Source organism: Ahaetulla prasina, chromosome 3, assembly GCF_028640845.1.
Source record: "Ahaetulla prasina isolate Xishuangbanna chromosome 3, ASM2864084v1, whole genome shotgun sequence".
Classification (NCBI taxonomy): Eukaryota; Metazoa; Chordata; class Lepidosauria; order Squamata; family Colubridae; genus Ahaetulla; species Ahaetulla prasina.
In genome coordinates, this window is record NC_080541.1 from 208,402,415 (window position 1) to 208,418,256 (window position 15,842).

A 15,842-nucleotide genomic window follows, 5' to 3' on the forward strand; every position below is an offset into this window, starting at 1 on the left:
TACCAAGCTAATCCAAAAAGAACCCCCCACTAAAATCCAAGACAGAGAACAAGAAAACGGCACAGCCATCCTCCCATATATAAAAGGCACCACAGACAGAATCAGCAAGATCCTCCACAAACACAACATCAAGACAGCATTCTGCACAAACAGAAAAATATCCACCATCCTAAGAAACCCCAAAGACAAAATTGAGTTAGAAAATCAAGGAGTATATGAAATCCCATGCACCGCCTGCCCCACCACATACATTGGACAAACCAACAGAAGAATAAGTGCACGCATTGAAGAACACAAGAACTCATTCAAAAAAGAGGAACCAACTTCTTCCCTGGTCCAACACTTTAAAGCCACAGGACACGATATTGACTTTAAAAAGACCAGAACTATCGCCAAAACTGAACACTTTAACAACAGAATAATCAGAGAAGCCATTGAGATAGAAAAACGCCCACACAGCATGAACAAACGAGATGACACCTCCCGCCTACCAGCCATTTGGAAACCCACCCTTATTGACAAACGAGTCCCTAACACGAGGAATGACACCAGACCCACACTCACGAGGTCCACACAGGATGTCACCACCGCACATCCACCCAGAAAGCAGACCCAAACCCACACTGATCATGAAGCACGACCAAGGACCAGAAGCCAGACCGCAGCTGCAACATTAGCCATTTCAAACCCCTCCAATCCATACATGCAGCAGACTGACACCCACTATGAAGATGTAGCACGACCACAAAGCCAAACAACAGCTATGCAGCTCACCAGCTCAAATCCCCCTGCAACACAGACTAAACTGAGCACAAACAAGCCCCCACCAACACAGGACACACCCCCAGCCAATCAGAGCACAAAACCCCCCATCCAATCAGAGCACAGCCAAGCTCCCACCCAATCAGTTCAAATCCCCACTAGCAGTTAAAAGGAAGAAACAGCTGCGATCACACATTGCTCCCAGAAGCACGAAGCTGAAGCCTGAAGATGACGAATGAGACTTCGTCAAAACGTCGCCAAGACACTTCCAATTTTACACGGGAGAAAACCCGAACAACCAAAGACCTATATACAAACACCCGTGAAAACCTCAGAAAACATATATATATATATATATATATATATTTATACCTCCTAATATTTACTCATATATATGTTTATATACTATATAATCTTTTTGTATGATACTTACATATATTGTTGTGACAAAATAAATAAAATAAAATAAAAATAAACAGTACTATAAGAAAGCCATAAAATTTCCCTGGTAAACTTCCAAGCTAATTTCACAGGAAGGTAGAATGAGGCCAAACCTTGCTTGACGTGCCTCAGGTAGACAGATGATGAAAGGAGTAGACTGAAATGTCCTCAGGTGAAGCTAGGGAATGGAGTGGTCCAGAGTTCACCAAAATGTTTTATTAAAAAAAAAATTGGAATGGATAAAAATGAAAAAGTTATTTTTTTCCCCATGCCTTTTAACAAATGTTTATTTCTCTTCATGCCTTTTAATTAAAACTGAGGCAAGAAATACACAACATTTGAACATTGAATGGATGATCTTATTTGTAATCTATGGGCAGAGTGCAAACGTTAACATTTTGTCACTTTGATGATAGACGACGGCCATCGTAATTGTCAACAACCTCTTGTTCAAAATGATACATGAATTTCATATTATTCCTTATTTGACTGTGAACATATGAACAAAATATTTACAATCATACTGTGTGTGTGTGTGTGTGTGTGTGTGTGTGTGTGTGTGTGTATGTAGATCTTTGGTTATTCGGGTTTTCTCCCGTGTAAAATTGGAAGTGTCTTGGCGACGTTTCGACGAAGTCTCATTCGTCGCCAAGACACTTCCAATTTTATGCGGGAGAAAACCCGAATAACCAAAGATCTACATACAAACACCCGCGAAAACCTCAGAAAACAAATATATATATATTAACTTCTAGAGCCATGGTGGCACAGTGATTAGAGTGCAGTATTGCAGGCTACTTCTGCAATTCTGACATTTGAACTGCAATTTAGTGGTTCGAATATCACCAGGCTCAAGGCTGACTCAGCCTTCCATCCTTCGAGGTTGGTAAAATGAGGAGCCAGATTGTTGGGGACAATATGCTGACTCTGTAAACTGCTTAGAGAGCACAGTAAAGCTCTATGAAGCGGTATATAAGTCTAAGTCAGTGGTGGGTTTCTACCGGATCTACCTGGTTCAGGTGAACTGGTAGTAGCAGAGGCGGGAGGCTCCGCCCACCCACCCGGATGTCATCATGGATGCTCTGCACATACGCAGAAGGTTCTGCGCATGGACAGACATGGCACATGTGCTCACATTTGCGAACCAGTAGCAAAGATAATTGAATCCCACTACTGATCTAAGTGCTATTGTTATTGCTATTATGTTTATAGAGGAGGGGCCCACAAAGGCAAACATACCAAGGGCCTACAACACATACTATGGCTCTGGGCAGGAATATCCCCAGCAAGGCTTGATAAGCCCCACCCCATTTTCTTTTGCATGCTTGCATCATGACTTCACTGCAGAGTGATGCTTGCACAGCAACATCACTGTGCCTTCTGAAAGGCAGGAAACCCTACAGCATATGCTGCCCCATGGTGCTTTATGGCACTGGATGGTTTACAACATCAGCATATTCACCCTAATAATCTATTTAGGGTTGCTACTATGTAAAAAAGATGTTGAGACTCTAGAAAGAGTGCAGAGAAGAGCAACAAAAACGATTAGGGGACTGGAGGCTAAAACACATAAAGAATGGTTGCTGAAACTGAGTATGTCTAGTTTAATGAAAAGAAGGACTAGGGGTGACATGATAGCAGTGTTCCAATATCTCAGGGGTTGTCACAAAGAAGAGGGAGTCAAGCTATTCTCCAAAGCACCTGAGGACAGGACAAGAAGCAATGGGTGGAAACTAATCAAGGAGAGAAGCAACTTAGAACAAAGGAAAAATTTCCTGACATTAGAACAATTAATCAGTGGAACAACTTGCCTCCAGAAGTTATAAATACTCCAACACCGGAAATTTTTAAGAAGAGATTGGATAACCATTTGTCTGAAGTGGTGTAGGGTTTCCTACCTAAGCAGTGGGTTGGACTAGAAGACCTCCAAGGTCCGTTCCAACTCTGTTATTCTGTTCTATTTTATCACCTCAGAAGGATGGAAGGTGGAGTCAACCTTGAGCCCCCATCAGGATCAAACTTCAGGCTGTGGGCAGAGTTAGCCTGCAGTACTGCATTCTAACCACTGCACCACTAAGGCTCATAATGCCAAATATTACTTAAAATTCCTGGATTATATCTTGGAAATTTGGAAGCAATTAGGAAGCAGTATCCTTAAAACAGAAAAAAATGTAATTGTACTCCCTCAGTGTGAAATGTGAGCCCATGGCTGTTCTTAAAAACATGGATGTTATCCCACAGTCTTCAATATAAAGCATTTGGCTTTCAAACCCTCCATAATTCATGTTAGTGCTTGTTGAAGTATGCACAGTATAGTATTAGAGTTTGGCTTTGTAAGTTTTTAGCAAGATTGTTTCTCATTCAGAGCCCATTAGAGCCCATCACTTTATAAATGCATTGTCATATGTGGTAGCTATTTCCTGTCCTATTGTTTCCTTTCATTATATCCAATTAAGTTTTTCAGCACGTTTTTGTGCTGAAAACTTCCCTCGGCTTATACTGGTCTATACGGCTTATACTCAGTTTTTTTTTTTAAAGCCCTCGCTTATACTCGAGTATATACGGCTTATACTCGAGTTTTTTTCTTTTTCACATTTTACGGACGGAAGCCCTGCCGGTGCAGTGAGAGGGCGGGCGGGGCCGCCAGCCTTCTCAGCTGAGGGAGGAGGGTTTCAACCGTAGGTGCCTCATTTCCCACCCTCGGCTTATACTCGAGTCCCCAGTTTACCCCAGTTTTTGGGGTAAAATTGGGGACCTCGGCTTATACTCGGATCGGCTTATATTCGAGTATATACGGTAATATAGTTATCACATACTTATTCTCATATATATGCTTATATATTATATAGTTATTTTCATGCTTATGCTTATATATACTGTTGTGACAAATAAAATAAAATAAAATAAATAAATAAATAGTAGAGTGCATATGTCCTGCAATTTTCTTTTTTCAATAGCACTTGTGTTTTTTTAAAAAAATAATGGCTTTTAAAAATCTTATTATCTATGGATTATTCGATGATTGCATTTCGCACTCATACAATACAATTCTTTATGCAATACTTGGCTGGGTGGGGGAGACCTCATAAAACCAAAAGCAATAGGAATTTATTTAGAAAAATATTCAGAACTACATTGTGTGGCTTATTCTACTCCATGGGGATCCTTTTCACCATGTCTTCCCTTTAACATAAAGAATGGGTCACATACCATTACAAAGGGAACATACAATTCAGTGGGATGGAAGTGGGCTGTGGCCAGAAATTCTTGTGATATGTAAAATGTTACATGCATGGAATTATGGTGTAACAAAAGTCCTTTAATTTCACAAAAAATGGAAGATACAGGACTTCTTTTTAGGTTAGTATGCAAGGAGTTAAATGCTTCTATAAGGGTTAGAACAGTCGGTGTTTCAGTCATTCTATGTCTATCTGTCTGTCTGCCTGTCTGTCAGTCCCTCTGTCTGTCTCTGTCTGTCTCTGTCTCTGTCTCTCTTTATCTCTGTCTCTGTCTCTGTCTCTCTCTCTTTCTCTCTCTCTCTCTCTCTTTCTCCCTCTCTGTCTCTCTCTCTGTGTCTCTCTCTCCAATCATAAAGTTAGTATAAATCAAGGATACCCTCCAAGAAAACTCAAGTTGGTAGCCACAACTTTACAATTTAAACCCAGCCTTTTTCTTTTTCTGACAAAGACTGACACCTGCACAAAAGGGCAAGGGTTTGATCATCCACTCCCAGCTGCCATTCTAACTGTTTTATCCTCTCCTATCGCCTGCATACACCCTGCTACAAATCCTAGTCTCCTAAAATATAGGCAAGGGGATTTATGAAAATGATCCTTTCTGCCAAGACTTTCTACATTCACATTCACATGGCTGTGGCTAATAGTCCAAGCGATCCATTTACCTTGGCCTGAATAGTAACTGCTCTATCCAGGCCGTGAATCCTGTCCTTGTTTGAATTGTGCAGCTTCCTGAATGTAGTTTTGTGATGCTTGAAAAGAAAGCCGTGTTTCAATCAAACACAGAATGTCTGTCTATCTTCGGGAATCTGCCCTAAAATGGGAACGTCTCCCTCCTTTCCTCTTTCCAGTGGTGCTGCTTGTTGGCATGTGGGGAAAAAAAAGCTTTGATGTAGTTGATATAATTAATTAATTTTCTCCTCAGAAGCTATAAGCCTTGGCTTACTTAAAGAGTGATCGGTGCCCAGAGCAAAATCCAGACAATTACAATTCTATCTAATAGTTTGACTTTCTGTACAAATATGCAGTCTATAAAATTGGGGCTTCTTGCCATTAGCCCAGCCAAAGGGGTCCTTATTATATGATGTGTGGCTTTTCCATCAGGCTTCTTCATTTAAATATAAAGAATATTAAGAGCTTCTCCTCCTCCTTCTCCTCCTCATTTCCTTCCTCCTCCTCCTCTTCCTCCCCCTCCCCCTCCCCCTCCCCCTCCTCCTCTTCCCTCTCCTCCTTCTCATGGAAGATCAACTTCAGGCTTTCTGAACATGTGTACGCTACAACCTGCTGCTTTGAAATAAGAGCAGCACAGAAGCTTGAGATCCCATTCTTCTTATTGTGGCTTGTGAAGCTACCTTTCCAGGCATGAAAGTTTGCAATATTTTTCAACCTTTGCACATACAAAGATTCTCAGTGCTTTAGAATGTTTAGCATACTGTTTCCCAACCTTGGCAGACTTGAAGATGGGCGGACTTCAACTCCCAGAATTCCCCAGCCAGCTCTGCTCTGGGAGTTGAAGTCCACCATCTTCCAGTTGTCAAGATGCCATCCTCTCCTAATGAAAACTTAACTTCAAGGAAGTCTTATTTGTCCTCTGTGAGAGTTCCGTAAGAATGCAAATGACATTTTTGTCACAAGTTAATTTAGCCAGATTGAGAGAAAGGAAAAGGACGAAGTTGCAAGAGGCAGAAGAAGTGGTTATGAGAAAAGAAGAGGCAAGGAGCAGGAAGCTGATGATATTGCTAGAATTTTGCTAAGCTATTTTGGAAACAATTCAGTGATGTAGAAACTGCAATTGAGCATTATGAGAATAAGGTTTGAAGAGTTACAGTCTCAGTGACAAAGGACAGGGGACTGAATTTCCTGCAGTATCCAAGATTAGCCAAGGATCTTCACCTCATCCTAGGAACTACCACTGAAATCAACAAAATGGTCTCAGCTACTAAACCATAAACTAGATTCCTACATTGTACTAAGTCATGGTTTGCTGAACAAGCCACAACTGACTGGGCTCACTTTTTTTTGTCTAACTGATGATATAAAGCAATAAACCATTAGCTTTAACATTTTTTTCTTACTATGCTGTATGAAATCAGTCATGTAAGATGAGGAATATTTAATTCACAGAATAATCATTTCTTCTATAACATCGTTTATGCTGATACATATAAAGTGGGGAATAATTAGGATATTTCTTTTTTTAAAAAAAAATTCTCTTTGTAACTCACTAAATCTTACTGAAGCAGCTAAGATTCCATATTTTACTTTTTAAAAAACGACCGAACTAATCACTGTGCCTAATGACAGGGCTGGTCTTATTTATTTCTCTTCCTCAAGCATTGTTCCTCCTCACTAATCTGAAATTATCTTGTTTCCTCAGAAGCTATAAGCTTTGGCTTACTTAAAGAGTGATCGGTGCCCAGAGCAAAATCCAGACAATTACAATTCTATCTAATAGTTTGACTTTCTGTACAAATATGCAGTCTATAAAATTGGGGCTTCTTGCCATTAGCCCAGCCAAAGGGGTCCTTATTATATGATGTGTGGCTTTTCCATCAGGCTTGTTCATTTAAATATAAAAAATAATAAGAGCTTCTCCTCCTCCTTCTCCTCCTCATTTTCCTCCTCCTCCTCCTCTTCCTCCCCCCCCCCCCTCCCCCCTCCCCCTCCTCCTCTTCCCTCTCCTCCTTCTCATGGAAGATCAACTTCAGGCTTTCTGAACATGTGTACGCTACAACCTGCTGCTTTGAAATAAGAGCAGCACAGAAGCTTGAGATCCCATTCTTCTTATTGTGGCTTGTGAAGCTACCTTTCCAGGCATGAAAGTTTGCAATATTTTTCAACCTTTGCACATACAAAGATTCTCAATGCTTTAGAATGTTTAGCATACTGTTTCCCAACCTTGGCAGACTTGACGATGGGCGGACTTCAACTCCCAGAATTCCCCAGCTCTGCTCTGGGAGTTGAAGTCCACCATCTTCCAGTTGTCAAGATGCCATCCTCTCCTAATGAAAACTTAACTTCAAGGAAGTCTTATTTGTTCTCTGTGAGAGTTCCGTAAGAATGCAAATGACATTTTTGTCACAAGTTAATTTAGCCAGATTGAGAGAAAGGAAAAGGACGAAGTTGCAAGAGGCAGAAGAAGTGGTTATGAGAAAAGAAGAGGCAAGGAGCAGGAAGCTGATGATATTGCTAGAATTTTGCTAAGCTATTTTGGAAACAATTCAGTGATGTAGAAACTGCAATTGAGCATTATGAGAATAAGGTTTGAAGAGTTACAGTCTCAGTGATAAAGGACAGGGGACTGAATTTCCTGCAGTGTCCAAGATTAGCCAAGGATCTTCACCTCATCCTAGGAACTACCACTGAAATCAACAAAATGGTCTCAGCTACTAAACCATAAACTAGATTCCTACATTGTACTAAGTCATGGTTTGCTGAACAAGCCACAACTGGCTGGGCTCACTTTTTTTTGTCTAACCGATGATATAAAGCAATAAACCATTAGCTTTAACATTTTTTTCTTACTATGCTGTATGAAATCAGTCATGTAAGATGAGGAATATTTAATTCACAGAATAATCATTTCTTCTATAACATCGTCTATGCTGATACATATAAAGTGAGGCATAATTAGGATATTTCTTTTTTTTTAAAAAATTCTCTTTGTAACTCACTAAATCTTACTGAAGCAGCTAAGATTCCATATTTTACTTTTTAAAAAACGACCGAATTAATCACTGTGCCTAATGACAGGGCTGGTCTTATTTATTTCTCTTCCTCAAGCATTGTTCCTCCTCACTAATCTGAAATTATCTTGTTTCCCCTCAGAACTTTTCACAAATGTAGTCAGAAATGAAACATATATTCAGTGTGTGTTTCTAGGGAAAAAGGCCATATCTGTGAATAACTGGTTCCACTGTTGTATTACTGTCAGGAAGATTTAAAAAATAATAATCATAATTGAAAACTATTTCCCCAAAACAGAAATCCATTATTTGAAAATATGGAACAGATTTTGACTTGTAGGTAGATATCCTTTCAAATATTTGACTCCCTTGGCCTTCTTCTCTGAAGGCTAAATAATCCCAGTTCCTTCAATCTCTCCTCATAAGGCTTAATTGCTCATCTTCTGATCATTCTCATTACTCTTCTTCGAACCTTTTTTTAAAAAAAGTTTTTCTGAATCCCTAAACTGCAAGGCACAGTACTAAAAAAAAAAAGGAACTTAGAAGTATTACTTTCTGGTATTTCTAAATTACCCTTCACTTGATGTAGTTTAAAACTGCCATTGTTTTTACTGCATCTAAAATATTACATAAATGTTAGTATTCAGTTTGTAATGAACTACAATCCCAAGATCTTGTTCACATTTCTTTAAACCAAGCCAGGAACACTTTTCCTCCCAAATCCATCTTGGGCTTGGGCAGGTATTTTTCTGTTGCCTGAATAAATAATTTTGCATTGGTCTCTACTTAAGATCAATTCTCTAAACTGTTAGGATATTTTTGAATTCTATTTCTGATTTCTGCAGTATTAATTATCCCACCCAGTTCTAGTTTCTATACTTGCCTTTCCCTGTGATTCATGATCCGAGATGCTTTTTAATCCTGCAGGTTCTTCTGAGGAGATGTCTACACCTGGACAGCTGTCGGTCACCTCCTGTTGATTTTGCTCCTGTCGCCTGCTCTTCGGTCTTCCTTTTTCCAATTTGAAGAGCCTGTCCAAAAAAGTTAACTCTTTGGACTTCGGTAAAGGGGCATCCTCCTCTTTAGCTGGTGCTGAGAGTTCAATTTCACTATGAGATGCTTCACTTAGGTTTTTATCAGAAGCTTTCTCTGTGGCAGCTGCGTCCAAAAGCTCCCCGTTTTCACTCGACGCTTTGTTTGCTTGAGCCGCCTCTGAGCTGACATCAAGTTGAGCTGATCCAAGGGATGAATTTGTCGCCTGCGCTTCAGTACGTCCTGGTACAGACCGTGAAAATGCAAAGGCAAAACGAGTTTTGGCAGCTGGTGGAATAGATTTGGCTTCTTTCCCGAGATTATTTCCACTGGCCTCAGAGTTGGAGCTTATCTCCATTGTTTTCTGGGAAGAAACAGCTGCATTGTCCAGGCCAACACTCACTCTTGCATCCACTACAAGTGCAAACAAGAAAACAGCAATTCTCCATCACAACAGGAAAGATGCACTATTAATCGTAGCTGCCTGCATCTTTAATGGACTGACTGTAAACTGGAAGGTCTAAACAAACACAGTGTCCATGTTTCATTCTCTTACCAAGTATGATGTTTGGCCTAGCAAAGAATTTGAATTACCCAAATCTACCATATGGTCACTGGTCCATTTATAAGGCCTGCCTTTTTAATGACATAGAGCTGTAGGATGAAATGAAAATTAAATTAGCAAATAATTGACAGCCTTCTCTATTTCAAAACTGTCTGGGTCCTGCAAAAGTAAGGCTGCTATTACTATATTTTTAGGATATACTGTACTTTTTTCAAAATGATAAATGTGTGATTACAGCCCTTTGTTTGATCTTTAGAAGTTGTCATTACATGAGAAATAGGAACCTGGAAAACTCAACAAAAAGGCAGAACTTGGTTTGAATGGCCGATGCTATTTAATCTTTGAGAACATAATCTGTTTGAGGACTAGCAGGTTTTCTTTTCTACAGAGTTCTCAATTTATGGACATTCATTTTATGACCCTTCGAAGTTATGACAGTACAGAAAAAAGTGACTTATAACAGGACCCCATGTTTACAACTATTGTAGCAGTTCTATAGTCACATGATCAAAATTCAGGTGCTTGGCAAGGAGCTTGTATTTACGATAGTTGAAGCAGAGTGGAAACATGGGATTGCCATTGGTGACCTTCCAAGGGGATTCTGACAAGCAAAGTCAATGGGGGATGTTAGATTCACTTAACAACCATGGGAAAAAAGGATGTAAAATTGGGTGTGACTCACTTAATGACCATATTACTTCGTGATCATCATAAAGGGAAGGGAAGGAATCAAGTTTATTTCTAAAGCTAAATAAATTTGATACTCTCCTATTTTTTTTTTTATTTATTTACATTTATACCCCGCCCTTCTCCGAAGACTCAGGGCGGCTTACACTATGTTAAGCAATTTTAGTGTTTACATGGACACAATCATGCAGTTTTATTAGCAACAATGCAGAAGTACCGTATTTTTTGGAGTATAAGACACACCAGAGTATAAGGCACACCTTAGGTTTTGGGGAGGAAAATAAGAAAAAAGCTGATTGGCAGGTGGATTAGCCTCCCAGAATACCCACAATCAGCTGTGCCAGAGGTGAATTTTAGCAACAGGTTCCTTGGTTGTGAGCTCTGTGCCTTGCTTTTTCTGCTTTTTTTCTGCCTCTGAAACTTCTGAAACTCCGTTTTAGAAAAAAACCTTTTTTTCTGCCTCTGAAAGCCTCTGAAACAGCTTCAGAAAAAAAGCCTCTGAAGCACTGTTTGGGGGTTTCTTTTTTGAAGCTTCTTTTCTGATGCTTTTTTCAGCCTCTGAAACCTCCGTTTGAGAAGCTGGGCAGGGCTACATTCGGAGTATAAGATGCACCCAGATTTTCACTCTCTTGTTTGGGGGGAAAAAGGTGCGTCTTATACGCAAAAATATGGTAGTTTGCATTTGGATTCTTCCAGGATGCTTTTTTTAACTTCACAGTTTAGCCTACAGTTGTGGAACATCCTGGTGTTCTTCCACTGATGAATGAGCCACATCTGATCATGTTTTGTTTCCAGGCTAAAGCAAACACAAGGTCAGTTACTTGCTAAGACCTGGAAGACCCTAGCAATGAAAAACAACAATTGAACAACCTGTTCATTCGTTCATCACTTTGAAGAACTGGTCTTTTACATACTGTTTTCAATCCATTATAAAGCCATCTTTTACCACATCTTCTTTCTCCTCCATGAACTCTTTTTAAAACAAGACACAAGAAAGTTTTGCATCCTTAAATGTTACCTCGTTTAAGAACATAATTAGTTTCATATTACATCAAATGGACATTTGAGTGATTGTTCATGTTTGGGGGGAAAAAAGAACATACTTTCTACTTTACTCTGAAAAAATAAGATTGATAGCCATTGAAAAGATGTGGGGTTTTTTTCCTCCAAAACATTCAGTAATTCAGTTTAAATAATAATAATGTACAGTTTAACAGTCATATTAATATTCTTTCATCGAGGAAGCATCTGGCAACCTGTGGGCTTTGATCTTTCTTTCAGATACTAAAAACCACAGTCTGCAACCAACGATCTGCAACCGGATACCCACATTAGAAGTTGAACTATTAGTTTTTTATTATGCCATACTGCATAATGGGTGTTATAGGTCTATACATTTCAAGGACCTGGATTGGAGAAAGTTGTTCCATTGGAAATTGGAAAGTGTCTCTTAGAGTCCACTTTGGTCCTTGGATTTAAAGAAGATTGGGGGTGCCAGGGGGTAGGATTATAACAGAAATTCTGATCTTATTTGACGTATTTTTATAGAAGAAAAAAAATAAAACATGGCATTTCATCTTGAAGTTCTATAGCTCCCAGGGCCTGAATTGTTGAAGTATTGGAATTCAAATTTTTGAGACAGGGATATATTTGGAGAAGACTGAGGCTCAAGTAAGAATATCTAGATCAGGGGACTCCAACCTTAGCAACTTTAAGACTTGTGGACTTCTACTCCCAGAGTTCCTCAGCCAGCTTTGAAGTTGAAGTCCACAAGTGTATAAGTTGCCAAGGTTGGAGACCCCTGATCTAGATGGCAAAAATTATAAGGGAGGACTCATAACCCAACTCAAGATCACGTGAAGTGTTAATACCACTTTATAATGCCTTGGTAAGGCCATACTTGGAATACTGCATCCAGTTTTGGTCACCACAAAAGAAGATACCGTTTCCCCCAAAATAAGACCTCCCCGGATAATAAGCCCAATTGGGCTTTTGACTGCATGCGCTAAAAATAAACCTTCCCCAAAAATATCCCCCCCTGAAAATAAGCCCTCCCCGAAAATATTTAACCACATGCGTAGCTGGTCCCCATTTCCTCTGGTTAGGATTAGGGAGACAGAGCTGGAAATCAGGTAAGACGGCAAGAGGAGTCTTGTCTTGCTCCATTTGCCTCAAAATAATAAGACCTCCCCGAAAATAAGGCCAAGCACTTATTTCAGGGTGCAAAAAAATATAAGACACAGTCTTATTTTTGGGGAAACCCAGTATTCAGATTCTAGAAAGAATGCAGAGAATATTCTATTCTACAACCCATTAAGGAGTGCTATTGCATCAGCAAAATAAACAAAGAATTATTCCAGACAACTCTCAATCAATCCATCTGTCGCTGTTGTACTTGATATCAGTTTGTTGGCCTTCATGGCACCCAAAATCTTATCACTGTTTTGTAGAAAAAATGACCTCATCCTAGATCAATGTTTCAGAAGATTTACGGTGATAACTCATTAATCAGTACACTATAGCAAAGCAGATTCTGGCTTGCAAGTGATAGCTGTTCACTCAGTTAAGTGAAGCAAAAACAAAGATAAATATGTGTGGTACCAGAAGCAAGAAACCTTTGATTTCAGAGCTTGCACAACTTGCAGAAAGAATTTAAAAAATGCTTTTAGGCGTGTTCCTCAACTACTGTACAGAAACATTAGCCAAACATGTATAATGAAATAAGGGAATGAAAAAAATCCAAGTGTACTGAATGTACAGTAATAGGTGGAAATCCAGAATAAATGAATTATGTTTATTGGTGAGTATTCAAAACGTTCAGTGGATACGAAAGGGCAGGAAAAACAATGAGTGTCATGAACATATTTACTTCATATTGGACTCTGGCTCTATTTTTGGTTCTAGAGCAAACCTGCCCCAATTAATTGATCTTGTCTATCCATTAGAATGCATTTTTCAACTGGCTTAAACAATGGGAAATTACTATTACTTTCCCCGTTCTTTATTTCTTGCCTTTATTATTTTTACAAATAGCTCAAGGCAGAGAACGCACACCTTCCTCTTCCTATTTTTCCCACAGCAACAGGTCTATGAGGTGGGTTGGGCTGAGAGAGTAACCAGCCCAAAGTCTCCCAACCCATTTACATAGCTAAGGCAGAATTTGAACTCATGGTCCCTCACTTTCTAGCCCGATGCCTTAACGACTAGACCAAACTGACTCTATTACTTTCGTCTATGTGCCTTCAAGTCATTACTGACTTCTGGCAACTGCCAGGATTAGTCCCTGCAGTTTTCTTGGCAAGATTTTAGCATTTCACAAATGGTTTGCTATTGCCACTTTCTTCTTAGGTCTGAGAAGGAATGACTGGACCAAGGCCGCCCAGCTGGCTTCATGCCTAAGGCGAAACTAGAACTCACAGTACTCCAGTTTCTAGTCTGGTGCCTTAACATTATACCAACTAATTCTCTCATGCTAATTATCATCTTATTCTCTCTGTGTGTGTATGCTTGATATGACCTCCCAAAGTTGCAAAAGCAACTCTCGGCAGCTTATATATGGTTATAAACATAAAAAACAAAGGAGCCCAAAACAAAGCAAATATCCAAAACAGAATAAACTTGATCAACCACAGTGAATTCTGTTCAAGTCCTTCCCCTGACACTTCCCACGCTCTGTCCCAAGATCTAGGGCCATGATGGCGAACCTATGGCATGCAAGCCATCGCCCCAGTTCAATTCCACTACACATGCATGTGCGCCTCCTGCCAGCCAGCTGTTCTTCGGGTCTCTGCCACACATGCGCGGAAGGCCGGGGCGTGTGTGGGGGGCCATGCATGCGCATGCACAGGGGCGGGGCACAAGCATGGGGGCCATGTGCTCATTGCATTTTGGGGGCTCGTGCATGCGTCCATGCATTCGCGCCAGTGGTGGGTTTCAAATTTTTTTACTACCGGTTCTGTGGGTGTGGCTCAGTAGGCGTGGCAGGGGAAGTTTACTGCAAAATCCCCATTTCCTCCCTATCAGCTGGAACTCGGGAGGCAGAGAATAGATGGGGGCGGAGCCAGTCAGAATTTTACTACCAGTTCTCCGAACTACCCAAAATTTCCACTACCGGTTCTCCAGAACTGGTCAGAACCTGCTGAAACCCACCTCTGATTCGTGCCTGCTTGTGCTTTGGACACTCGGTCTGAAAAAGGTTAGCCATCAATGATCTAGGGGAAAAGCCAGGTTTTCAGGGCCTTACAGAAGACCAGAAGAATAAGGACCATCTGAACCTAGGGTGAATATTGTTCCATAGGACAGGTATTGTCAACTAGCTTCCAACAGGTGAAGGTGTTTCATAGAAGAAACTTGAAGCATGTGAGGTAGACAGTCCTGTAAATAACCCAACCATGAAGGGACTTATTGGTGACAGATTACATTTGGAAGTTTATGGGGAACTAGCAAATAGTCTTTTGAATCCAGGAATCACACAGCTGGAAGACAAGATGAATTTGTGCAATGGTTATAGTTAATCTGGCAGGAGTCAAGAGTCCAAAAGGACCCCCTGGAGTATAGTCCCTGACTAGAACCAGAGATGAACAATCCTGACAGCTGGAGAAATTTAAAACACACAGATCCTCAGTCTTGCTTGGGTTGAATCAAAGCCTGTTTTTCCCCATACAGATTCTTACAGCTTCCAGACACTAAGATAGAACCTCGATGGCATGACTTGGTCAGTCCAGGGTGGAAATATACAACTGGATATCATCGTCATCATCATCATCATCACCATCACCATCAGAGCAGCATATTGATAATGCTGGACCCTGTATTAAGAGATGACATCACCTAGCAGTTTTGTGTATCCACAACACTAAGGACCCTATCCACTTTTTTCAGAATCAATGGGTTCAAATTCTTCCTAGGTAACCACACTAAACATTCCCATTTCAATTCCATAAAACCTTGCAGAGCCAGAATCGAACTCAGAAGGAACAAGACTAATTTATCTGACAGAGACTTAGCATAGTATTCACAGTGCCTGTTTCCACTGCCTCCTTCCCCAAAGAAGACAAGGTTACCTTAAACCTGTGATGGCGAACCTATGGCACGTGTGCCCGAAGTGGCATGCGAAGCCATGTTGCCCGGCACACGCGGCCTTGCCTGTTTGTCTTCCTGGTTTCTGGTGTGCATGCACGTGTGATGATCATCTGTCCTTCGCACGCATGACAGTGCCAAAAACTGGTGTGTTCATGTGCGCCAGCCAGCTGATTGTTGGGTGTGCATGTGCACACCTGGAAGTTCGGCTTTTCCACAGCGTGATCCCTTCGCGCGTGTGGCAGTGCTGAAAACCGGCCTGCGCATGTGCATCGACCAGCTGATCACCAGGCATTTATGCACGATAGAACCCAGAAATTCAGCTTTTCCAGAGTGCGGCCCCGACAAGTGTAT

At 40.6% G+C, this 15,842-nt stretch overlaps 1 protein-coding gene across 6 annotated transcripts in view; it reads right to left on the bottom strand.

Moving 5' to 3' along the window:
* The window catches only part of BCAS1 (brain enriched myelin associated protein 1), a 75,148-nt gene that overhangs the window by 35,293 nt on the left and 24,013 nt on the right, over positions 1-15,842 (bottom strand). For all 6 annotated transcript variants that reach the window (XM_058174481.1, XM_058174482.1, XM_058174480.1 and 3 more), the window contains exon 4: positions 9,009-9,571. In XM_058174481.1, coding sequence (XP_058030464.1) covers positions 9,009-9,571 — 563 coding nt within the window. The remainder of the gene's footprint in view (positions 1-9,008; positions 9,572-15,842) is intronic.